The following is a 27,154-nucleotide window of genomic DNA, read 5'->3' as shown; positions in this document are numbered from 1 at the left end:
AAAATATTTTATTTATTTCTAGTTATCAGATTTTTTTCCAATTATTTGTTGGGACTTTGTTTTTAAAAGTACCCCAAAGTATTCAGTTTAGGTTGTTTTAGCTAAAACATACCTATAATTAACATTTTTGTAATTTGCTTGTATACAAACCATTTATTCTACACTTATTTTATGAAAAATATTTTTAAAGATCTAAGAATGTTTTATTCTCAAATTGCACAATATATCCCTATGAAAAGCAACACCTATGATTTATCCAACTACTTGCTTCTGATTCAGGCTGTTAGGTCATCTAAAATGTCTCACTTAACCAAGCCAAGGTGTACAAAAAGATTCCAGATTAAAGAGGCTCAATACAAGTAATTTTCAAACTACATTTAAAGTATTACTTAGTGGTTCAGGCTCAGCTAAAATTAAAATTAAACCCCATACCTTGATTTCAAAATTGTCTTGATATTTTGCATAAGAAAACAGTGTTATGATTATTGCTATGACCACATGAATTCATCCAGAAAATAATTACTGAATATGTGCTAATGTTTCAGACACTGTTTTAGACACGGGATACAGCAGAAAATAATAAAGATAAATCCCCGCCTTTGTGGATTGTACAGTCTAATATTACACAACTATGAAGAAAATGTGATGGAGAAAAGTAAGCAGGGAAGAGACAGAATACTAGAGTGGGGAAGGGAGTGCCATTTTTTTTATTTTTTATTTTTAGTTATTGATTGATTTGGGGGAGAGAAACGTTGATTCGTTGTTCCACCTATCCATGCATTAATTGGCTGTTTCTTATATGTGCCCTGACCAGGGATGGAATCTGCAACTTTGGTATATCAGAACGATGATCTAACCAATTTACCTATCCTGCCAGGGTGGGAGTGCCATTTTATTTATTTTTATTTTTTAAAAAAATATATTTTATTGATTTTTTACAGAGAGGAAGGGAGAGGGATAGAGAGTTAGAAACATCGACGAGAGAAACATCGATCAGCTGCCTCCCGCACTCCCCCTACTGGGGATGCGTCCGCAACCAAGGTACATGCCCTTGACTGGAATGGAACCTGGGACCCTTGAGTCCGCAGGCTGACACTCTATCCACTGAGCCAAACCGGTCAGGGCAGGGAGTGCCGTTTTAAATAGAGTAGTAAGGGAAGGGCTTACAGAGAAGTTAGTATTTATAAAAGATGTTAAGGATATGGAGGAGCAAGCTATGAAGAAATCTTGGTGGGAGCTGAAGTATTTTCCAAGTGGAGAGAACAGGAAGTGCAAGGGCCCTGAGGTGGGAGCATGCTAACATGTTCAAGGAAATGCAAGGAGGCAAGTGAGGCTAGAACAGAACGAGTAAAGGATTCAAAAAAGAAACAAGGTCATAGTCATGTAGGATCTTCTTCACCATTATTAATTCTTGTCTTTTACTGTGAATTACATGGAGAACCACTGCAGAGATTTGAAGAGATGAATGACATCTGTTTTTTTGTTTTCATAAAATCTGACTGATTGCTTCATTGTGAAGACTATCAGGGGACAAAGGCCAAAAGCAGAGAAGCCAGTTAGGAGGCCACTGAAATAATCCAGAAAAAAGATAATGGTGGTTTAAATTAGACAGCAGTGGAGATTATGATAAGTAGTGAAATTGTAGGTATATTTTGAAAATAGAATTAGCAAGGTTAGCTAATAGATTGGATTTGCCCTAAGAGGTGGAGAAAGGTATAACAGTTTTTGTCCTGAGGACCTGGTTTTACTGTTTCCTCAAATGGGCAAGACAGAGAACAACAAATTGGAACAATTTTAAGAAGCTTAGTTTTGGCCTTTAGTTTTTGAGTGTGTTTTAGACACTGAAGTGGAGATATCAAGTAAGCTGTTGAGTAAAGGAGTCTGGAGTTCAGAACAAAGGTGATAGGTGATTCAATAGGGAAAGGATAGTGTTCTCAAGATATGGTGCTGGAACAACTGGATATCTATGTGGATATGAACTTTGATTAGTGAACTCTGATCCCTACCTCACATCATAAAGAAAATTTAACTTGAAATAGATCATAAAACATCTAGAAGATAACACAGGAAAGATTTTTGTTTACTTGAGTTATATAAAAACAAGTCACAGAAAACAAAAACTAAACAGAACTAATTTTTTTTCAAATGTCTTATGGGGACACCTTATATCTAACAACAGAAATGAAAAGAAAGATGGACAAATTTAAGGGCAATTTTTAAAAGCTAAGACAAAAAGGCCAAGAAAGAAAATATTTTAACATGACAGATAAAGCTAAAGACTATTGTATGAGTTCATATAAGATTAAGAACAACTAAATTCTAACAAAATGAGCAACATGCATACACGCACTTTTACTTTAAAAATTAAAAGATAAATTTATGTTAGAGAAGTGAAAAAATTTAAAGGAAACTTGTTATACAAATGTAAATTCAGAGGCACTGTAACTTGGCTAAAGATGTGAGCTCTGTGGCCTCCCTCCCTGAGTTCAAATCTGAGCTCTGATTTTTGATATATCTCTTAGAGTTTCTTTACCTATCAAATGGGAAAATCCTATCGCATAGAGTGTTGTGAGGATCAAATGAGTTATTATATGTGTAGTGCTCATTATGGTAGCTGGCTCTAGTACACAAACAGTAAAAGTTAGCAGTTATTTTATCTGCCCAATTCTGGTGAAGATACAGATGAAATGAATATTGTTAAATCTTAATTATGGCAATGTATATTGGCCCAAGACTTTTGGTGGACTGCTTGGCATTTTGTATTATAGTCATTAAAATATTTATTCTCTTCTTGACTTACTAATTTCAGTGCTAGCTATCTTTACTAAGAAAATTATCTGGGATACAGAAAAGGCCTCATGCAGAAAATCATATTCACAATAGCTAAGCTCTATCAGTAACCTAAACATCCAACAATGGAACAGTAAGCTGTGATATACCAATTCATTGAAACTTTATAGAACCATTTACATTGATGGCTATAAAAACTTATGCAGTAATAAATTATTTTTATACAATAAGTTTTAAATATCACCAGTACAGTAGAGTTGCAATACTATGAAATATTTACATAGGAGAAAAGCTTAACAAGGAAATACTTCCAAATGTTGACAGCTGGGGATGGGGTACTGATTAAGTTTTATTTGGGGTTATCTACACTGATTAGTTCATTTTTTTTTTCTTGTTTCAGTACACAGTTTGTAACAACTGATATTTTAGTATCATATTCAAAAGTGGAAAGGCAAGTAATCTCTAAAGGAGCTCTCTTTTCTTCAGAAGAATACTACCTAATTGCCTTGGCTGGTGGCAGCAGAAAGTGAAAAGTAGAAAGGGGAACACAGCTGTATCAGCCTTCCATTTGGAGGCCAATTCATCACATCTCATATAGAGCATCTGTTCCCACTGTTCCCACGACACATGGCACATGATAAATGTTCAAGAGATATTTGATGTACTTCTTCAGCAACTTGACTTGTTGTGTAGTATAGTGATTGTAAACTTTTGCTTAAAATCCAGCTATGAATTTCAAAGGACACTCTTAACAAGGCAATATTTCTTCTCATACTTAAAAAATTAGTTCTGGGATATCTCAAAGAAAACTTAACCACTCATGCACACTGTTTCTAAAAATTTCTTTGGAAAGAAAACCTACAAACGTTTAGACACTAGTTATAAAAGCAATTTAATTACATATTTATTATAACTGTATTTTATCAAAATTAAGTTGATACCAATTGTAACATATATCCTTATTTCTGAGATGTTAAAATATGAAAAAAAAGAAGTGGCTTCTTAGAAACTATGAAATATAGTAATTAACTGCAAAGCAGTGATGTCACTCCATGGACTACATGTGGTAGGTTCAAGACATGAATATCAATCCACCTCTTTTCTTTTCTTTTCTTTTTTTTTTTAATATATTTTATTGATTTTAGAGAGAAAGGGAGAGGGAGATAGAAACATCAATGATGAGAGAGAATCACTGATTGGCTGCCTCCTGCACGCCCCCTACTGGGGATCAAGCCCGCAACCCAGTCATGTGCCCTTGGGTGGAATTGAACCTGGGACCCTTCAGTCTGCAGGCTGATGCTCTATCCATTGAGCCAAACCAGCTAGGGCTCCACCTCTGTTCTTATCAAAATAACTTTTAACTAGTGCTCTGGCCTGGTTGGTATAAAGAGATCTGTCAATTAAAGTTGTAAAACAGTATAAAATTAAGCAGCGTGCATGTTGCGATGAGTAGGACAAAGAAAAGCCAGATGTTTCAGACTGACATAAAAAAGTGGCAGTATATTTTTAGCAGCTATGTCATTCTTATTTAAGTGTAATTTTCTTAAAAAAATAAACTGCATAATTATAAATTTCACTCATTTAAAATAAAGAAATAAACACATCAAAAATGAAACAAAATCTGCTTTCATGCCCTCTCGAAATATGCAAATTGTTCTCTGAATCTGAGTTACCCCCACATAGCGTATGTGATCACAAAGGAACCTAAAACCTCACCTCTGAGCTATTGATGGCCAAAGCTTGGAGTAGCAGCTTAGCAGCATCGAGATGAAGGCCATAGTGAATCAAAAGGTTGGCCAAGTTCACAAGAGGAATGTCCTGGTACTGAAGTGGAGCCAAATTCAAAGCCCTCTGAAGACAAGCAATAGCGAAAGTGCTATTTCCTACCGCCCTCCAGTAGAGTCCAGCTTCATTGAGTATCAGCCAGACAGGAGCATTTGGCTGAAAAAACCCCCAAATACTTGTTAGTACAAGAATACAGCACTTGTTCTTTTTTTTTTTTTTTTTTTTTTAAAATATATTTTATTGATTCTTTACAGAGAGGAAGGGAGAGAGATAGAGAGTCAGAAACATCGATGAGAGAGAAACATCAATCAGCCGCCTCCTGCACACCCCCCACCGGGGATGTGCCCGCAACCCAGGTACATGCCCTCGACCGGAATCGAACCCGGGACCCTTCAGTCCGCAGGCCGACGCTCTATCCACTGAGCCAAACCGGTTTCGGCAGCACTTGTTCTAAAAAGGATTTTCAACATATGCATTTCATTCTTTTAAATAAATTTTAAAATATGTTTTTATTGATTTCAGAGAGAAGGGAGAGTGAGAGAGAGAGAGAGAAGCATCAATGATGAGACAAAGTCATCCATCGGCTGCCTCCTGCATGCCCCCTATTGGGGAGCAAGCTCCCAGCCCGGGTTTGTGCTCTGAATGGGAATTGAACCCTGACCTCCTGGTTCATGGGTCGATGCTCAACCACTAAGGCACACCGGCCTGGCAATTTTGTTTTTGTTTTTTAAATATATTTTTATTGATTTTTTACAGAGAGGAAGGGAGAGGGATAGAGAGTCAGAAACATCGATGAGAGAGAAACACCGATCAGCTGCCTCCTGCACACCCCCCACTGGGGATGTGCCCGCAACCAAGGTACATGCCCTTGACCAGAATCGAACCTGGGACCCTTCAGTCCGCAGGCCGACGCTCCATCCACTGAGCCAAACTGGTCAGGGCTGGCCTGGCAATTTTGTTTTTGCTTTAGAGAACACTTGTCTAAAGGCACTTTCTACCTTTTTAATTTTAATTTTATTTATTTATTTTTAATTGAATTTACTGAAGTGATACTGGTTAATAAAATTATACAGGTTTCAGGTATATAATTCCACAATACATCATTTGTATATTTATTGTATTGTGTGTATACTAGCCCAAGTCATGCATTTTAATTTTTACTTAACAGTTAGTAAGCACTTAAATTTCAGATGTCTGAAGTAAGTGACTCACCTTATTAATAGCATGAAATAAGAAAGACCCAATTTCTTCTTCTGGGATAGTATAGTTATTAATACGGGAAAGCAAAATCTGAAAACAACAAAAGGAAGACTGACTCAATTGAATATAACAGGAAAGACATTTGAAAAGAATTTCTATAGATAGTAGTCTCTACTTGAGCTCCTCAGGAACAGCTAATTTGAATAGATATTTATAATCATGTGACAATGAGGTCATAGAAATACCAACAGGTGTTGACCTGCTCACTTGTATGCCCTAGTTTCCTATAACTAAAAAGTGTTAAAAGACATACTTATTAAGGTGATCTATCATACCCCATTGAAGTCAACCTAGGTGTCCAGAACCAAGTGAGGAAGTGTTCAGAAGATAACAGTATGCAATTCCTGATGCAATAAAAGTCTGCTCTCTTTCCCAGCTGGAAAAGCACCAGATCCTCAGTTAGTCTACTTTATGTTCTTGCAGCATTCATATAACTGTAAGCAACTCAAAGGCAGGAATCATTGTCTATTTATCTTTGCATTCCTAGCACTCTAAACAGTGCCTAGCACATAATGTTTTTTTGCCTCAGTAAATGTTTGTTAAATGTAAGTAGTAACCGTTCGCAGTTTTAAAATTAATTTTAAAAAGAAGGTCGTTGTGATGGTCTGTTTTCTCTGTAAAAAGGTTATTTTTTCATTTGTATCTATGGAATGGTATGTAATACAGAATTTATAGTCAGTAATAAAACATTCCTAGTTACACATAACTAACAGAATTAAAGAAAACAACATAACAGAACTTATTTATAAAAATGTTTGCGTGTGGTTATCACATTCATACAAATTCCTAAGGACCTCAAATAAGCCCAAAACAGAGTTCACAAAGCCAAGAAAGAGAATCAAGCTTCCAATTTACACAAACTTCTGGAGGATACAAAGCTAAACCGAAGTGGTCAGAATGGCCTCCATCAGGTCAACAGAGAGTTCTGAGTTACTCATGCTTGCAGACTTCTCAGCGAGAGGAACAGGGCTTAGGTGGCTATGTCAGCAGCAGCTGGGAGGAACACCTTCCTGGCACCCTTTCAATAGCATGACTGATTTCTTTAAGATTTCAACAATTCTTTAACTCTATCCTTCAGTTTTATAAAGTTAAAGCTCAACAACTGACTTCTATCAAATTTCTGTTCCACCTAAGATGCTTGTGAAGTCACCCAGAATGGACGGCAATAAACACCAGCCTAAGTGAGCCTTACTTTTCGTGCATGGTCATCTGGCATTTTGGCTTTCAGATCCATGCGGACCTCTAATTCTTTGACTAAGTAGGACAGAGTCTGGCTTTTTCTGAAGTCAGTTATGGAACAGTCAGGGGTTTGGGCCTCTTCTTCTGAAGAATAATCATCACTGTTGAGTTCGTGGATCCTGGCACAAGAAAAAGGAACAAGTTTCATATTTTCAAAGTTTGGGTGATGTCAAGATAAAGACTTAACCTTTCAAGTCCAAGGCTGGTGCTCTCAAAGAACTGCCAGATGACAATCATGCAGAATCAAGTGCTTTGCCAATCCATCAGCACTTGCCTGAGTCCTTTGTTTTCCGGAGGAAGAAAATAGGTTGGCAATTCTCCGCCAACAGGGACTCTAGGATAGCTTTCTGCACAATCTGCTCTTTTAGGCCACAGAATATTCTGTTTGTCCTAATAAAAAAAGAAAGTTCCTCATCAATTTCTTTGGATTCAATATTTCAACGTGCTAAATGAACTTTTAAAAAGAACACAAATATACTAGGATAATTAAACAATAGTACTTTAAGATAAATGCAGACATTTTGGTTGACTCTATAATATTCCCTTTACTGCAGGTTATTAGTCTAAATCAGTAATTCTACCTGCTTTACCACAGACTGGTTCAGGGTTGGGCAGGCCTAAGTCAGCTGAGTCAGTGAGACACAAGGAGAGGCTTGCTTGGGGCTCTGGGAAAGAAAAGCCAGTCTTAGTTTCTTATGCCCCATAAGAACAAAAAACTTGTTGCTCTAGTTGCTGCTGGCTGTCACCTCATGAACAAGACAAGCTTTAGAATGAAACCAATACTGTGATGGCAAATTTAAGAAAAAGGAATGAAATGGGTCACTGGTGACATCACTGGACCATTGCATCAACCAAATCCAAATTCTGCCCTATCTCTGGAGTTCCTATAACATGAGGCAAATTTTCTTTTGTTAAAGCCAATTTGAGGTGAAATTTGTGATTTGTACCTGAAAGCACACATATACTTATAAAACTGGCACAGAAAACTATTTTTCCTTGAACTAAGACCTCTTCTTTGCCAATACCAATGTTTAACAATTATTATTGATTTGTAAAATGTTCATTTTTCTAAATATAAAGGCTTATTAAACTTATATCCCAAACCTATCAAACTTTGGGGGAATTTATAGTACACATAAATAAATCTAAGTGGCTATATTAATTCTGTTAGAATAAAAACAATTAAATTCTGAAAATTTAATAGTGAATAAAAAATACGTGGTCTCTGTCCTTATATCTTGGTATTTCCATTGACTAAATTTCTTAGCCTAGAAATACTTCTTTATTAACCTGTTTATTATCTGTATCTTCTGCTAGAATGTAAGCTCCAGCAGAGCAAGGAATTTGCGTACTATTTTGATAGTACTAGCCTGATACACAGTTGGAAGCTCAATAAAAGCATGCTGATTATAAAAGTAAATACAAGCATATGTTTAAGTCAAGTTTAGAAACTTGTTAGGGTTGGAAACTATACCCAGAGCTCAAGGCAGACCCAGTGTCTTACTTATCTACTACCTAGCCAAAGCCTTCCATTTAATAGGAGTTTAATAAATGCTTGCTAAACTAAGCTGAACTGTGACGAGGCCACATTAATTAGTGAAGTTGAGAGCCACCACTTTAAAAGAGCTTGTCTGTTTGAGAAAATGTCTCCATCACCCTCTATTAACTTACCCTATATGCATCAGAGTCCCTGCCCCAGATCCAGAGAACAGAATGGGCTACAGGTGGAGACTTGACCAAATTACTGACGTCACTCTGATTTGTCTGAACATCAAAGTTCACAGACATCATACTGGAGGTTGATGAATCTTCACCAAACTAGAAAATGAAAAGTTCAATCAAACTGGAAGCAGAAAAGGAGTTGTGACTAAGATTTAACTCAAAACATTTAGTGAATATTGAAAATTAGTAGGAAATCAGAAAGTAGGTCGGTAATAAAGCAATCAGATCTTTTAATTCTCAGAACTATGCCCCAACAGTATTCTCTCATAGATAATGAACAGTTAGCAACTTTCAATCAACTATGCTATTGGTTTGTGCTCCTGTCCCTTCATTTTCTTTCTATGATTTAGTCTCTTTCAGGTTTAAAGATTAGCTGATTTCAAGGTTTGGTTCATTATTGTATACCCCCTATCTAGATTAAAATGATAACTACTCTATAAAATTAGTGTTCTGTGGGTAGTGGCAAGGGAACGTAAGAAAGGATCTTAAGATTTTAATATAGCTATCAGTTAGGCATTATAGACTATTGTACAACTAATCCCAAATATATACAGCCTTCTTCCAAACCAAGGTAAAACAATGTCTGATTGTCTCACAAGACTGTGTATTTCTAAAATCTTGTTAGATAAGATAATGGGTCCAGGATGGGATAGTGTACGAAAGACATGGGGAAAAGGAATGGATAGAAGGCATATTCTTTGGCAAATAGAAATATCATTCATGGAGGAACTGAGTACTTCCTATAAAATCTGACTTCAAAAACGTAACGGATACTCAAAACCCTAAATGAGAGTCATAAATGTTAGGGATCAAATATACAAAAAATCAAGAACGGGGAGGGGGAGAAACAATGTTACTCTAGAAGAGAACAAGAAAGAGACCTGAACATAATCCACATTTTCAAAGATGTCTCCACGATGGTAGCGCACAGGTTGGTCCCACTGGCAATGTAAACTATGCTGCTGGTTGACCAGACGGCATATCTGATGATTTCCTGGAATAAGGAAGAAAATTAAATAGTTGAAAAAGATCAGCAATGCCAACATGATTTTCTTAGTCTAAATCATTTAGTTTCAACTCTATATTCTTCAGAGCCTGGCAGAGTACTTACATAGGAGGAACTTACACAGGGGAACACTAATTAATGGTTCATTAAATTAAATCATTCTAAAGAAGCCTCGCCTGCTCCATCTACAAATCAAAGGGGCTCCACTAGATAATCACGGCAATTACATTCTATGATTGTAAAATCTATTCACTACATTGCTTTAAGAGACTTCGGCCATCTCTCTGGAGAGAATTTGCTTTATTTATTTCATAATCCTGCTTCAGATTTATACATAAAAGCTCTGGTTGCACTTCAGTACAAATTGAGGAATAAATAATCCCAAGGACTAAACATACTCTTTACACTCAAAATAGCAAAGAATACTTGTTAGATGGAATATAAAATGAACTATAAATGATCACCGCTAAAGTTCAGAGGTTAAGAGGCTTTGTAGACAAATATATTTACCAAGGGAGAAAGGTGTACTATAAGGAATTCTATTAACTTATTCTTTGCTGTCAAGCTGTGAGATCTGCTCTCTTAGGGTTTAATCAGACATGAAACATTTTAGATACAACCAAATCACTGACTTCCTGCCAACCCAAGTTTTCTTAGACCAGTGGGACCACAGACTCAAGAGATTTTAAAAAGAGTTATATACCCTCTTCCCAGAAAAAATAAAATTATGCACAAACACAATTCTAAGTATAATTCTGGGGAGAATTTCAAAATTCCCTAAAATTAATCCACTGACCCAAATTAAGAATTCCTGCTGGAGCCAAATTCTAATCTAAAATCTTACTTTGAAAACCAAACATTTGCTTTTAAGGGAGAAAAAAAAAAGGTATTTATTTAGCCTTGTTGCCAGCGTTGACTGAAGAGGGTGGATACTTAGTTTCTAAGGTGTGTCCGGCTTGTTTTACTTGGTGTAGGCTTGAGTTGCAGTGTTTTCAGACCAGCAGAGACTGGCATCAAATGGGAGCTTGTTAGAAATACAGACTCAGGCCCCTTCTCAGACCTACTTAGTCAGAACCTGCATTTTAACAAGATCTCCAGGAGACTGACGTGCATATTAAAGTTGGAGAAGTATCAATGTAAGCCTCAGAGGGTAAATAACCATTGTTAAGACTAGGATCTAAAAAATTTCACTTTTACTTTAAAATGTGAATTTAAAAAAGGCACAGGGACCCCTGGCCTGCTGGTATACCTGCTATGATGACGCTGGATTTTAAGAGCAAAGGAAGTCATAAGCACAACTTTATACTGCTTTATGAAAGTTACGGACGTAAAGCACGCTGGAAGTGAATTTCCTAACCTGTCTTCAATTATTTGGAATCAGTACTTACCTAATTGTGCCTCTTTTGCCATCTGTGTCTCATGGATGATATTTCTTAAGATTTGCTCTTCTTGAATCAGCTTATGTTTTTCCAGTATCTCCTGCTGTCTCAGGTAGTGGTCATGCTGCTTTTGATACTCTTTCAACTCATTCAGTGTTCGCTGGAGGGATCTTAACATTTTTAACATCAGGAAAAAGTTACTGAGCTTTAAAATTGTGAATTTTAAACCCACTTACATGCATAGATTTTCTGGTGCTCAGTAATAATTGCCAGGGTTTTTCTTTTTTCTTTTAACGTACAATCACTGTACCACGAAGTTCAAGAATAATGAGGCTAAATAGATGCTATTGTTTTATTAAAACTTAGGGGCAAAAAGGCAAATGCAAAATTCTCCCCTTAAATACAACTACCTTGACATTAAATAAATGGTGTGTTGGACTTTTCAGGTGCCAAAAAAGATGCATAACAATATATGATTAACTTTTACATATTTAACAATTCTGTCTCCCTCCACAAAGTTTGTGTTAGTTCCACTGGAATCCTCTTTGATTCTGCCTAAAGACAAGGTTGAGGGTAAGGACCACTCTACCTTGTTCTCACATGCTATCTCCTTGGTTTATAGAATTAGGAATAAACCACAGAAACTTTGCTTTAGAAACGAATATTCTCTACCACCTGGTATCAAATCAGCTGCCTGATTATATGTAGTCACAAAAATCTTATTACCTATTACATTGTAACATATGAAGATTTAGGAGCTGTACAGATTGTATAAGAAAGAACCAATTCGATTCTTTAGAGCACAATCTTAGAAGAAGCTCAGCCAGGGAAAGATCTAATCAGGTGTAATAGAAGCCAGGTATAAACAAGCAAGCTGTCATTCTTTCCTTCTTACTACAATATGCTCTAAACAGACTGCAAAATAAGCAAATACAAAGGTTTAATGAGTTCCAAATCGCCATTTAATTCCCCAATAATCAAAGTAGACTTGAAACATTAAGGCTAATTCTATATGTGATAAACAATTCACTTCTAAGTTATGGGCTGTTTCTTAACTGGCCCTATAATCTGTTGAATCAAATACTTTTATTAAGTATACTGCAAGGACCAAGTGCAACAGAATTCCATTGCTGTACAACTTACACACTTCTGATTAAGTGAGGTTGAGGTCTCTCAACCTCACTTAACTAACATAACAATAGCTCAGCACTAGGAGTCAAAGGGGAGAAAAGATCACAGCATGTGCAAGTGATTTCACTGACAGGGTATTATCCTATCTAATAAAGAGGGAATATGCTAATTGACCTTAACACCATCACAAAGATGGCGGTGCCACAGCCAATAAGGAGGAAATATGCTAATTGACTGCCCCACCCTCAAAGATGGCGGCACCCATAGTCAATAGGAGGGAATATGCTAAGTGACTGCCATGCCCTCAAAGATAGGGATGCCCACAGCCACAAGATGGTGGCTCCCAGTCCCCTCAGCTCCACCGGGGTGGCAGGTGTGGCGGGGGTGGCTTCACACACCTGCCTCTGGAGTCCCCAGTCCCCTCAGCCCCCCAGCTACCCAGGGCCGGCCCGAGGCTCAGGTAACCAGGGCCAGCTGAGGCTTGCGCTGCCAGCAGTGGCAGCAGCAGAGGTGTGATGGGGTGTCGCCTTCCCCCGATTGCCGGTCGCCTCTCGCCCCTGAGGGCTCCCGGACTGTGAGGGCTGAGGGACTCTCCCCTCCAGTGCATGAATTTTCATGCACTGGGCCTCTAGTAAAAATATACAAACTTAAACAGTATAATTACTGATTATCCTGCAGCATCTCCATCTGACTTCACAAAAGTAATGATGTTCAAAACTGTAAAGCTCTAAATGACAGCATTTACTGCAAGCATTCTCTAGTTCCTAAAATCCATGCTGTTACAGAGATTCCTCTATACCACCACCAAATTGTACTAAACATGCTGGATTTGGAGAAAAGGGATATGACTAGCAGTAGTGAAAAGGTGTTTTTCTTAATTCTAATGAAAAAATTAACACTGAGATCACCATCCATAGGGCTAAGTTAAGGTTCTATGGTGCTAGTGCTTCGAGGACATTTTTTCTCCCAATTACCTATGTTGAGCTTCCAATTTCTGCTCGAGTTTTTGCTGACACAGGACAGCATGCTTCCTCTTTAGAGCTTGCTCAAACCCAGGTTTGGCCTGCAAAGCATGGTCATAACAGAGCACTGAGTGGTTATACTCCCCAAGCATCTGAAGAGACAAAAGCAAAAACACACACACATGGGAAAAACGTTAGCCACAGCCTGTTTGCATCTGTCCAAATCCCCTAATAATTTATGAGATCACCCCTATATCTCACTCTGCAATGAATATTATTTTGATCAGTGGCCAAATACCCACAACATAAAAACATGCTATAGCATGGTTTAATTGGGAAGTATTGCTATCTTAAGAGGTGTGCTCTGCAGAAATTTAATATTCCTATCAATTTATTTTTCTTTTTGTCAAGAGGCTGGGACAATTATGATACATTATTGTGTTGAGATTTCCCCTCTAATTCATTTCCATCCCCTTTCCCTTATTTGGACCAAAAGAGGAAAGGAAAAGGTATTTTTTATTGAAAAGAAAACAGCAACCAATTTGACCCATGAAAACAAAAAGTTGTATTTACTGCATATATATTTCCCAAAGTGTAATAGCTGGTGAAGAAGTCACTATCGTCCAGAGCTGCGTGGACCACAACAGCAGCATCAGCAGAGAAGTGTGCTCTGTGCAGCACATTTGCCAAGTTGACCAGGGCAATGTCTTTATTGTGCCTAAAAGAGAAGGAGAGAGTAATCAGATGTTAGGAAAGAAGCATATGTTCCACAATTATACACAACTACCTGACAAGAGAAAATTACATTCGAAGTTATTGAGCTTAGGGGCATAACTTTCTGTATACTTACAGATGAGAAAATAATTTAACAAAATCATGTTTCATTTTTACATACTTGATGGTGCTTACTCAATCTGATAGCTATAATTTTTACCGCAAAAATAAGGTGGCGGGGGGAGGGGGATGGAGAAAGGTCTGGAAGACATTCTGTGATTTTAAAATATATTTAGGCCTTATCTATGAGGCCTAAATACATTTCATCTATAATAATTTCTCCAAAGTCCTTGCATTCAAGTCTCAAGTGAATCAGAGGGCATCTACATTATATATATATTTTTCCCTAATGGAAATCAGAAGTATATTATGCTATTATCACTTTCAAGTCTTTGAAATTTGTCATTTTTTTGAGATGGGACTAATTCATTTGAATAGGAATAAAGGAGAAATAAGTATAACACAATGCTTCTTATTGTTTTCTTTTTTTTATTTTTATTGTTTTCTTATGTTTTGTTTCTTTAAGAGCCCAAGCTATGTGGAAAATGCAAGGTAGAGAAGGGGAGGAAACTTACCTGGAAGAAAAGTGAAGTGCTCGCATGGCACATTCCACTACCTGATATGGCTCATTCTTTATTCTCCAGTAAAATGAAGCCATGTTATACAGTACCCATGAGGAAGAGTTCTAGAGATTAAACAAATAAAATGACAATCAAACATAAGTCAAGGCAGTTTCTTAACTCAGAATGTTACAAATGAGCACCTTTACTACTGTCTCTTCTGAAATATAAAATGAAGAGCAAGACTTATAGTAGAGATAAAGCATGAGACAAAGTACAAATAAGCTACACCTGTCAAGAGAGCCTCCTGGTCACCAGTGTGCAAGTGCATCAGGTGTGATCTCCACAGAGAGACCATACAACCACAGGCTATCATTCTAAGGAGGAAACAAAGCTGAAAAGCCCACCAACTGGCCACAATTTAATGGGTCTTACTTATTTCAGGACTTTAGAAGTTAGGAATCAACCTACTTAGAGATGCCAGTTGCTTTACCATGGAACTTCTGAAATTAACATATTTTAAAGTTTCCTATTTACTTAATATCTGAGTGAAGGTACATACGTAATCAAATGACAGGCTTATGCTGAATATTTGTCATTTTCTCTTTTGTGTTCAGAATCTAATTTAAGCCTTCACACTATAATACATTTATAATAAGTGTATTATTTTGTCAACGTAAAAAGGAGTTCTTTTTTTATTATAAGGAGCTCATAAAAAATCTAAACAGACCAAACAAACAAACCAACTAACAAATAAGAGATCATGGACCAAAACTACAAACAATTAAAAAATATGAAACAATGGCCAATTGGCAGGTGAAATGATGTAAAACTTAACAAAAAAATAGAAATGAAAAAGATACAAGTTTCTTTTCAAAAACTGGCAAAGAATGCCCAGCCAGTGTGGTTCAGTGGTTGAGCATCTATCTATGAACCAGGAGGTCACGATTCCCAGTAAGGGCACATGCCCAGGTTGCAGGCTCTATCCCCAGTAGGGGACGTGCAGGAGGCAGCCGATCAATGATTCTCTTTCATCGTTAATGTTTCTATCTCTCCCTCTCCCTTCCTCTCTGAAATTAATAAAAAATATATATTTAAAAAATAAAAAAAAATTGGTAAGGATTAAAAAGAATGCCAATACTGGCTACACTGTATATTAAGTTCAGATATTAACTGTAGAAATGTTAGGTTAGTACAGTCTAGTATTTCTGTGGGACAATTTGACAACATGTATGTAAAAGGCCTTAAGAATGTGATAACCCTTCGACCCCACAACTCCACTATTAGCAATTTGTCCTATGAGAATAGTTAAGTTTTAACTATACAGATGTGTAAAAATAAAAATCCAAAAGAATATATTATAAGACAGTAATTATCTCTAAGTTTTTAAATTATAATTTTTGCTTCATAGATTGATAGATTTTTAAATATAATCTAATTTTTTATAAGCACCAATTATTTTATTTTCAAAGTAGTTATTTTTAAGATTAAAATTAAGTATAATTCTATATTAATCAGCCTATATATTCTACTTCAAAGAAATGTATGATTTTCAAGTGATGTAACTAAAGACTTGAGCACTATGTGCAGTCAGTTAAATTGTTCTTTCAAAATTGACTTATATCTTGGGATTGAGCCACTTTTTCGATAGATAACCTTTTGAGAAAAATTTCCTTCAAATAATCAGATACTTTGATTTTTATCTAATTTTCAGACTTTATATTGTAAACTGGAAAAAAAAGATTAATTAAAATTCTACATGAATTTCTCAAAACATCAGGATAAGCAGAATATTTTACACATATTAGGAGAGAAAAATCATTAAGAAAAATCTTTCTGTAAGATTTCTTATAAAATTTCTCCCCAAATTTATAAATGTTAAAATATCACTGTTAATTACTCCCTCCTTCTTTGGAACACTTTTTTTCTCTTGTCTCTTAGGATCATATTCTTCCGGACACCCTTTTTAGTCTCTTTTGAAATGCCAGACTCATACAGGTATTTCAAAATCAACACGGTCAAAACAGAACTCTATCTTCTCTTCTCTCACCCCCACCCTGCTCCTCCTTCAAGTTGTTCAAGCCAAAAATTGAGAAATTATCCTTGATTTCTCTTTTTCTCTCATTCCCCGTTCTAATTCATCAGATTCTAAACTTTTAAACATTTCCTGAAATAGTTCCTTCATTTCCAAAACTAACCATTCTAGTCTAAACCATCTTCATCTCTCTCTTGAACTACTGAAGGATATTTTAAATCCTAGGCCAGTTTCCCTTATTACTCATCAAGTTCTGGGAATGCAATGTTTTACATTATCTTCAGAAAAACAAGATGAAGATGGTAACTTAGCAACAAAAATAATCATATATATAATATCTAATGTATCTGAATAATCATATAAATATACAATGTATGTGAATAAATTATATGTATATAAATGTTGCAATTATACATTTCACTTAATACCACTATAATAATGCTGAGGAACGAGCCTACATTTTAATGTACTCTTTGGGCATAGAGAAGAGCAAAAACCATTTTCTAATTCCCACAAGTTATCCTGATTGTTACATTTAAATTCTTGAGTCCCGTTGCACAATTCCCTGCTTCATTTTTTAAAGCAGATGTTCCCTTAAAAGAAAAAATTAAAAGATTTTATTGTTGGTGGTGATTCCTTTTCATGTTCAGAGAATAATGATCATCTATGTATTATGTGGAGATATAGCAAAGACTCTAACGTTAAATTTTCTTCCACATTCAAAATACATACTCAAACCTATAAGTTCTGTTGCTTATATTATATATAATTTTCTTTTATGAATTAGCTTAAATACATCTTTTTAGCATTCCTTCCTGGGTAATGGCACTGGATTACCAATATTTTTCTTTAGCTTTAAACTTTACAGTTTCTATTAATGGAACCTCAATTTAAAACCACTCTCTAGATAGAAACAAGCTTGGCAGGTGTTTCCTGAGAGTAAAATATTTCCTGTTCACAGAGAGTTTCCTGGCTCTTTAAGTCAGTGATGACTTACCTTCTGTAGGCCTTCATGAATGAGGTGACCTATGTCATCTATATTCCTTCCTAATCGTTTAGATAAATATGTGAAGATTGGATCTTCTTTAGGTAATAGTGGTGCAGAAAGATTAACTCTCTCTTGTACACCCTGAAAAAGAACAAAAATTGAAAAAGGAGATTATAAAAGACTACAATTCGGTATCTAATAACATTTACTTTGAAGGAATTTTAAAAAATACAAGATGTTTGTAAAATTATAAAGCTATGTGAAAGGAAAAGAAAAAGAGTATTTATAAACAAGAGACTAAATTTGTAAAAATGTACTTAAAAAAGTCCCACAGCTCTCTACTTACTCGCAAGTGCTGGAAAGCATGTATACTATATGGAAGTTCTAGAATTTTAGTGCAATCAGGTTGCTCAGGGTCTGGAGGGACAGGAGATTCTGTATCTATATAATCTTCAGGGCTAAAATCAAGAAGCAAGAAGCAATAAATGAAAGGTGAAGAAATGTCCAATTTTTCCCTAATTGAACTATATTCTCAAAACATCTGAACTTTACAACCAGTATCACTCAACATTCATAACTTTTTCAGTGTTGTTAGAGTCAAACATTTTGGGAGTTCAAGTTACAGGAGATAAATCAAGAGTGAGAGAGAAAATAGGCTGGTAAGAGAATGTTAAGATCAGGGACTTTTTAAAAACTAATATAACACTGCTAAATTCTTTCTGGAAATATCAAATCAATTTACATTTCTGTTGATAGCCTCTCCATATTTTTACCAGTTTGATAGATGAAAACTATCTAAATGTTTTAATTTGTACGTACTTTATCATTACTGAGAAATATGTCTTCTACATGCTTATTAGTCATTTGTATTTCTTTTGCTATACATTGTTCAATTTACTGCTGCGGTATTAAATATCTTCAATAGTATGTACTTTGAATTTTCAAATTTCAATAAACTTATCTGTGGTTGAAGCTCATTCTCATTGAGAAAGAATTTATTGATTTGAGAAAGATCTGTTCAAGAAAACATACTTTGGGGGGGAGGGAAGAGAATGTCTTTACCTGATGTCTTTGCTCTCCAAAGTTATATATGTGCCATCATACAGATCCAGGTCCCCTAAGGGCACCTTGGCTTTGATGCAGTCTGGATCTTCTTTATTATGTCTTTGTTCCAGTCCTGTGTCTCTGTCCTCATTCTCTTCTATGTGAATTTTTTGAGCAACTAATTGCTTCTGTTGAGAAGAAAGTTAACACAATGGATTTTTCTAATATTTCCGTCTAGATTCCACGTAGGAGAAAGGAGAATTTAATGTACTGAAGAAGCTTGAGAATCCTTTACAAAGGAAGACAAGGATTTTGAACATGCCCTCAATTAATTAAGTTGACATCAATAGGCTTCTCTAGACAGGTGAGAATAACACTGAGATTTGGGGGCTATTTTTTGCCAATACAAAATTGACTAATATACTACAAAAAATGTAGACTATCTTAACTAATCAATCATTAATGAGACTAAATATATTTTCAATATGTGGATGCTCAACTACTGAGCCACACTGGCCAGGTCAGAATAATCTTTTAAAACAAAAAATAAAATACTAAATTGACAGGAAACCAATTATATTGAAAAATAAATTACATGGTGGTTTGATTAGATTCCTACTTTGGCAAGACAACTTGAAAGATGTCAATAGTCTTAAGTTTTTTAATGTTTGACCATAAATTTCCCAACAGGATTTTAATGTATTCAGTTTCTTTTACCTTCTCCTGAACATGAAAAAAAAGTCTAACATGCTTTAACTAATCACTAACCATGCCCCAAACCGACAACATATTGTTAATTTTATTTAGTTTTATCTTTTAAAAAACAAACACAAAAAATATTTAAATAAGTTTAGCAACTTTTTCATCAATGTTTTTACTGACCATTCAGATGTAGCTTTTACTGGATTTACTTTTCTTCTTGCAAAAGTATACCTTTAAGCCGAAACCGGTTTGGCTCAGTGGATAGAGCATCGGCCTGCGGACTGAAAGGCCCCAGGTTCGATTCCAGTCAAGGGCATGTACCTGGGTTGCGGGCACATCCCCAGTAGGAGATGTGCAGGAGGCAGCTGATCGATGTTTCTAACTCTCTATCTCTCTCCCTTCCTCTCTGTGGAAAATCAATAAAATATATTTAAAAAAAAAAAAGTATACCTTTAATTTTATTTAAGTGAGTAAACTCTGTCTTTGTATGTCAGAAAAATCTTTGCTTTGTTCTCATTCTTGAATGATAGTTTTTAAAAAATATAAAATTCTAGTTTGACTGATTTTCTCTTAACAGTCTGAAATTATTCATTCCTCCATTTTCTTCTGATATAGAAGAAGTCTACCTAGTTGTCACTACTTTGCGTATAAATTGTATTATCTAGTCTCATGGCCTTTAAGTCTGCATGTCAATGATAAACAAAGTTACATCTCCTGTCACACCTTTACTTCAGAGTCCACACTTGAAGAACCAACTCCCTAGCCGATGTCTCCATTTAGATGTCTAATAGGTACCTCAAACTTAACATACCAAAGCCAGACTATCATTGATTTCCATAAACTCCCCAATCCTACACATCCTGTAGTCTTCCCTACCTCAGCTATCATCAATCCATCCTTTCAATCTCCTGGATCAAAAAACCTCGAGTCATTCTTCACCCCTCATCATCTATCTCTCTCCAACCACTCCATGACCATCTCTTCTCTCTAACAGTTTTGGTTCTATCCAGTTCTCAAGTCCAGAAACAAATCTTATAATTTTGCTTTGGAGTTTCTACCTCAAAGTAATATTCTGCCCTAAAATGGGTTTCAGGAAATTGAAGATGCAATTATTTAGCCATTGGATGGTTCAGTTCCTTTTTTGATCATCAGGTTTTGTCTTGTCTTCCCCAGACTCTTTTCATGAACAGATGCTCCATCCCAGTCCTCAAGCAGTAAGCCTGATTCTCTTCATCTTACATGGAATATTGCCAGTTCTCTTAACTCCTCAGAGATGATCTACCACACACCATAGGGTGCTCCTGGCCTTGGAAACCAGCAGGTTTGTAGCTTCAGGCACTTTCCCAACTTAGTGTGTCTGTTCCATTTCTGGTCCATGGAGATGTTTATGTTGCTTTTAGGCCTGGCACCATTTTATTTTGATTTCCACTTTATATTTTATCAGCCATTGCTGTGTATATGAAGCAAAAGGAGTGTATTAAGTATAAACTCAATACACTACCTTAACCAATAATTAGTGGACTCAACATTTCTCATTTGTATTTTCACTGATGTGGTGAATGGCATTCTCCCCTGTATATACTCTAATTTAAGGCTCTTTCTCTTTATATTATGTCATAACTAGAGGCCAGGTGCACGAAAATTTGTACTCTCAGGGGGATCCCTCAGTCTGGCCTGCGCCCTCTCGCAATCTGGGACCCCTTGGGGGATGTCCACCTGCCAGCTTAGGCCTGCTCCCCTGAGGATTGGGCCTAAGCCACAGTCGGACATCCTTAGCGCTGTCGAGAAGGCAGGAGAGTCTACTGCCACCACTGCACTCGCAGTGGTCAGCCTGGCTTGTGGCTGAGTGGAGCTCCCCCTGTGGGAGAGCACTAACCACCAGGGGGCAGCTCCTGTGTTGAGCATCTGCCCTCTGGTGGTCAGTGCACATCATAGCAGCCGGTTGTTCCCAGTCATTCTGCAATTAGGGTCAATTTGCATATTACTCTTTTATTATATAGGATGACCCCTAAAAAATGGGATAGCATTAAACATATACAATGTGCCTATGCATCTGAAAATAAAAAGTATTTTCTGTACCATTGCATCTTTTGAACACTGTTTTTTAAAGACAGATCAAGCTTCCAAGCATGATAAATATACCTATTGGCAAGGTCAGAGAAGGCCTACATGGCAGTCTTGCAAACTCTAAAATCTAAAGTAACCACAAGGATGGTCTGAAATTAAACTTTAACTAAAAGCAATTATGATGGGTAGTCAACTCTGGTATCTTCCCTGACAAGGTCAATCTTGACCTTAACTAAGCTTATTGTGTTTTTGCATCTACGATAACATATTGAAATGTCAGGGTAACTTGTAACTTCCCTTTTTTCCGGACCCCTCAGGGCACAGCCAAATGTTCTGGGTGCCAGGACAGATACCACAAATTCCTTCATTGTTATTATCATGTTAATTGTTGACTGTTAACTATCCTGTACCCACCTAAGTAAAAATAATTATGTGTCTATCATTTTACTCTTTATCCAATCCCAGAGGTTCCCCACCTTTTTGCTTTCTCCTGCCTCTCTAATCTATCAACAATGGATTTTCCATAATCCACCTACGTCTCCTCCTTTGATTAAAATGTATAAAAATAGGTTAAAAAAACGCCATTCTCTGGGGCACTATCTCAATCCTTTGAGATTCTGCTTCCCAGCACTTGTTGACAGTTTGGCTCAAAAAAACTCGCAAAAATTCTTTACAGGTTTGAATGTTTCTACGTTCACAATACAATAACTCCTGTGAAATGCAACAAGTTTCAGCTGCATATTGCATGCCCACTTGCCTCACCTCCAATTCTTTGAGGTAGTTAACTGTTGTTTCTTGTCTCATTAATATGACTAAGTCATGGGGATGCTTCAAGTTCATTGGTGAATCCACCTGCAAAAAAGCAAGCAATAAATAAATAAAGCTTAGACATTGTTAAGATAATAAAGTTTCCTTTAATATGCTCTAAATTATTGTTCAATGTAGAGGGCCGCCTGGGAGGCACCTAGGCATTTTCTTATTATTGTCAGCTGAACTCAGAGCATAGGCAGCCATGCCCTGGGAACATGCTTCCCCAATAAGGCTGGACATGTTAATCAGGCAGGAGCGGAACTAGATATGTAAATCTAGGCCTTTAAAATAAACCTGCTGTGTGGCTCAGCCGCTTTGCCGCCTCTCCATCAGAGAGGATGGCGCCCACCTGGCCCCAGCTTAAAATCTATTTCTGCATCTTGGTCTTTCTTTAATTTTTTAATCCCCAGCTCCTCCGCTCAAGAACCTGTCGTTTTCCCGTGCGGGTCTTGGGAAACAGAAACAGCCCACCACAGTTCAATCTCCATTATAACCAGTGTTATTAGGTACTCAATAAAACTCAAGGGGTATTTAAAAAGTGATCATATAGGAAGGAGACATATGTAATACTCTTTGTAATACTTTAAGCAATAAAAAAAAAGTGATCATATATAAATTTCAGCAAGGAGAATGACAGGTTCAAAAGCTGTCCTTGAACTTCTACTTGAAAGAGCAAGCTTTTGACGTGAATATTCTGACTTGACTGGTTATATGAGAAATATTCAACATGAGAAGTATTTGGCAATGAATGATAAATTCCTTAAAAGATATTTCACACCTGTAATAACAAAAAGGGATTGTCTTGTCTTGATTATCACATTCCATATCTGAACAGATTTGGAAGCAATAAAAGGAAAGTACTAAAAGGACCAGATTTTTTTCCTCTTTTTTTAAATGTTTTCTTTATTCTTTTTTTCTCACGAAAAATGATTTTAAATATAATGTTACATGCAGTAAACACCAATTATTCAAGAAAAATGATCTTAAATATAATATTACATGTAATAAACATTAATATTTCAAGATAAAAGGATTTTAAGTATATTACCAAAACTATGCTAATATAGTATGATATCACAAAAGATATAGGAAATATTAAAAATATGCAAATAACAGGATTACTTCTATTATATTCTGAAATATTATTTTTCTCCCTCTGGCTCTATTTTTTTTTTCTTTCTTTATTAAGGTATTACATGTGTCCATATCCCCCATTGCCCCTCCCACCCCCCCCAATTATGCCCTCACCCCCGTGGTGTCTGTGTCCGTTTGTTAGGCTTATGTGCATGCATACAAGTCCTTTGGTTGATCTTTCGCCCTTACCCCCACCTTCCCCTACCTTCCCTCTGAGGTTTGATAGCCTGATCGATGCTTCTCTGGCTCTGGCTCTATTTTTGTTCATCAGTTTACATTGTTCATTATATTCCACAAATGAGTGAGATCATGTGATATTTCTCTTTCTCTAACTGGCTTATTTCACTTAGCATGATGCTCTCCAGGTCCACCCATGCTGTGGCAAATGGTAAGAGTTCCTTTTTTTTTTTTTTTTACTACAGCATAGTATTCCATTGTGTAGATGTACCACAGTTTTCTAATCCACTCATCTGCTGATGGGCACTTCAGCTGTTTCCAAATCTTAGCTACGATAAATTGTGCTGCTATGAACATAGGGGTGCATATATCCTTTCTGATTGGTGTTTCTGACTTCTTTGGATATATTCCTAGAAGTGGGATAACTGAGTCAAATGGGAGTTCCATTTTTAATTTCTTCAGGAAACACCATACTGTTTTCCACAGTGGCTGCACCAGTCTGCATTCCCACCAGCAGTGTAAGAGGAGGTTCCTTTTTCTCCACATCCTCACCAGCACTTGTCGTTTGTTGATCTGTTGATGATAGCCATTCTGACAGGTGTGAGATGGTAACTCATTGTCGTTTGATTTGCATCTCTAGGATGATTAGTGACTTTGAGCACATTTCATATGTCTCTTGGCCTTCTGTATGTCCTCTTTCGAAAAGTGTCTATTTAGGTCCTTTGCCCATTTTTTTTTTATTATTGGATTGTTAATTTCCCTTTTGTTAAGTTGTATGAGTAGGACCAAGTTTTGAAAATGATTTATAGAAGCCAAAAATGAAAAATATAAATAACCTTGAGATTTAGTATTTATAACTTATGTTCTCTAGATCATAAACAAGTGACTATATTATTGAAGATGTAGAAAAACGAACTCTCATATGTTGATAGCAGGTTTATAAATTTATTATTTGAAGGGTTATTTGACAACATAATCAAAATGTTATAAGTACATACCCTTTGGCCTGGAAATATAAACTCTAGGAAACTATCCTATAGTCATTCTTAAACAAGTAGGCAGATATATATACAAGGATGCTCACTATAAGACCTTAGCTGGAAAAAACAAAACAAAAACCTAATCCATCAGTAAGGAAATAGGGAAATCCATTATCCAAGGGAATGGGATAGAGAAAGCTAGACCTACTGTCCTGCAAAAATGTTCACAATGTATAGTTAACTAAAAACAATAAAGAATAAGTATACTATGATTTTTTAAAGAAATTATGTGTACACTTTTATAGACAGAGATGTATACAAGTCTGTGTATGCACAAACTAAATTGGCTTATAGTGGTGTCTTTTGGGAAATGGGATAGAAAGGAGAGGTGTATTCATGCTTTTACTTTACATACACATATTTATTTTTAAATTGTTGGGAATGGACACATAACACTTTTAAAATAAGGAAGAATAATTCACATACATTTATATACAACTTTTGAATTTCAGAAAAATCTAAGACATTGACTGTCCTTGGTACCTAAGGGATAAAATGAAGTTCACGCTATCTCGTATTGTTGGGTTGCCAAATTATACACCAGCCCTTCAGGAAGTTCCATTCTGAGAAGAAACTATCTTTTTATAACCTCTAAGAAATTGACATCTGCTCAACTAATTGATTTTATAGCTAACTTTTTACCTGCAGAAGATAGCCTAGCTTAAACCTTGGTAAATATGAGAGCCCATTAAAAATTATTTTAAAAAGAGGGGATAAGAACAACATAAAATAAGGTTGGCTTTAATTATATACACAAAACAACTGGACAATGTTGAGTGACTACAATAAAACTTACCTGCCTTTGCTCATTCTACCATCTTGGAGAGGCCAGAAGAAAAAGAAATGCTAGTCCCAAGTAACTTCCACTCATACTTTCACTGCAATGATCTGAACTACATAATTACTATTATCTAGTTACATAATTATCACCTCTCCTGGTCTTGCTTTTAAGATGAAATCCTTTCACTGCTACCTGGCCTTCCCACTATATTGGAATTTACATGAAAACTTATCTGAATTTTTGCCTTCTGAGGCAAATTCTTTGGCCCCCTTAATAAAAATTTTGCCTTATACTGGAAAAAAAAAAACTTTTCTGAATTTAAAAGGCACTAAAAATATAATAGCAATGCCTATACATGGCCACCTGAGCTGTAAATCTATATCAAATAATCACACCCACCAAAGGCCTACAAGCAAAATGTTGTTTATCTCAATAAGAGGTGGAAAATTTTGCTTCTCTTTTCAATAGTAGTTGAACAAATTCCCAACAGGCATATATGAAAGCTACTATAATAAATTGAATTTGGACCAATTTAAAATTCAAAGCCCATCAATCTTCTTTACAATATGATATATTTGTGATATGTTATAGCATACCAAAATTTTTATAGGAGAAAATGTAAAAGCTACAGCCAGTGGCTAAGAGTACAAAAGAGCTATACATAAGAAAGCTATAGAAAGTCTGCTTACTTTGCAACTTTATCTATTTCTCAAGAGGTGGCTATTTAGTATGTGACTTTATATAAAGTATTTTTCAGTGAGGATTTTTTAGAAAAAAATATTGGAGGAGTGAGAGTGAAAGTGGGAATATGACATTCCTGTTCCAAAATACCTAACCAGTCTGATTACCTGGTATTTGGAGAATTGTAAGAGGAATAAAAGAATGAGATAAATGAAGGTTTACATTAGAGAACTAAATGCAGGAGTGGGAAATGTCTGGCCCTTCCAAACGCATCCGGGGTGCGTTAATTGTTTGACCAAAATACAGTAGGCTAATTTTTCGCTGATAATTTTGTATGGCCGGAGAATGATGTTATAAATACCCAAATGGCCTTTGGCAGAAAAAAGTTTCCCTACCCACGATTTAAAGTATAATCTTAGTTTTAGATTAAAAGATACTAGATAACCAGGGCTTTATATATTTGAATAGCATGGGTTTGGCCAACATTCAAACATAAGGAAATACTTTTCATTTCCTTGAAGCTTTTATTTCAACAAGATACAGCAGCTAGAGGAGGTATAAAGTGATCTGCAGAAGGAAGGGAGTCCACTGACAGCTGTGTTTCTCTTTTTACACGGCAGCAAATGGCATGGACCTTCGCCAGATAAGGGTTAGCAGTAAATGATTTATAGCCTGACATATATTTTTATTGAGGTATCTTCAAGTTCTTAAATTGTAAGACATGATAATTATCCTTGGCAAATGCCAATCAGCTCGAATTTCTCTCCTTTCAAACACCCCTCCTTCTTAGAAGATTACAAATACCACACCATCAACTCAACCAGGCCCACTATGAGTCAATATTCAGAACCTATGTCCTCTTATTTTATACAAATAGTCAAAAGGAATGGTAATATCCTTTAAATCCAGCTGACATTTCATATATCATATTTTGAGAATGGTAGTTTCTAGTTGGTGGACTCTGGATGATTATGAACCCAGTGAAATGCTATCTCTCTGACTCCACTTGTTCAAGCCTGCGTTGTTCTCATGGCCTTCTGGCTCCTGCTTTAGACAAGCTAATCATTAGAGGAATTCTGTGTGGGGC

General features: G+C 36.1%; 1 protein-coding gene across 3 annotated transcripts in view; it reads right to left on the bottom strand.

Annotated features, from left to right (window-relative positions):
* Positions 1-27,154, bottom strand: part of TTC17 (tetratricopeptide repeat domain 17) — an 84,764-nt gene that overhangs the window by 42,512 nt on the left and 15,098 nt on the right. For all 3 annotated transcript variants that reach the window (XM_070427829.1, XM_070427831.1, XM_070427830.1), the window contains exons 2-15: positions 22,207-22,296; positions 18,694-18,863; positions 17,978-18,089; positions 17,641-17,772; positions 14,624-14,733; positions 13,848-13,992; positions 13,287-13,426; positions 11,191-11,351; positions 9,678-9,790; positions 8,746-8,892; positions 7,349-7,464; positions 7,028-7,193; positions 5,788-5,865; positions 4,507-4,731 (exon numbers count right to left, since the gene is read on the bottom strand). In XM_070427829.1, coding sequence (XP_070283930.1) covers positions 4,507-4,731; positions 5,788-5,865; positions 7,028-7,193; positions 7,349-7,464; positions 8,746-8,892; positions 9,678-9,790; positions 11,191-11,351; positions 13,287-13,426; positions 13,848-13,992; positions 14,624-14,733; positions 17,641-17,772; positions 17,978-18,089; positions 18,694-18,863; positions 22,207-22,296 — 1,905 coding nt within the window. The remainder of the gene's footprint in view (positions 1-4,506; positions 4,732-5,787; positions 5,866-7,027; positions 7,194-7,348; positions 7,465-8,745; positions 8,893-9,677; positions 9,791-11,190; positions 11,352-13,286; positions 13,427-13,847; positions 13,993-14,623; positions 14,734-17,640; positions 17,773-17,977; positions 18,090-18,693; positions 18,864-22,206; positions 22,297-27,154) is intronic.

Source organism: Myotis yumanensis, unplaced genomic scaffold, assembly GCF_028538775.1.
Source record: "Myotis yumanensis isolate MYYU_CA2020_CCGP unplaced genomic scaffold, mMyoYum1.0.hap1 SCAF_10, whole genome shotgun sequence".
Lineage (NCBI taxonomy): Eukaryota > Metazoa > Chordata > Mammalia > Chiroptera > Vespertilionidae > Myotis > Myotis yumanensis.
The sequence above is the reverse complement of the archived record's forward strand: the minus strand, read 5'-3'. Positions and strand labels throughout refer to the sequence as shown.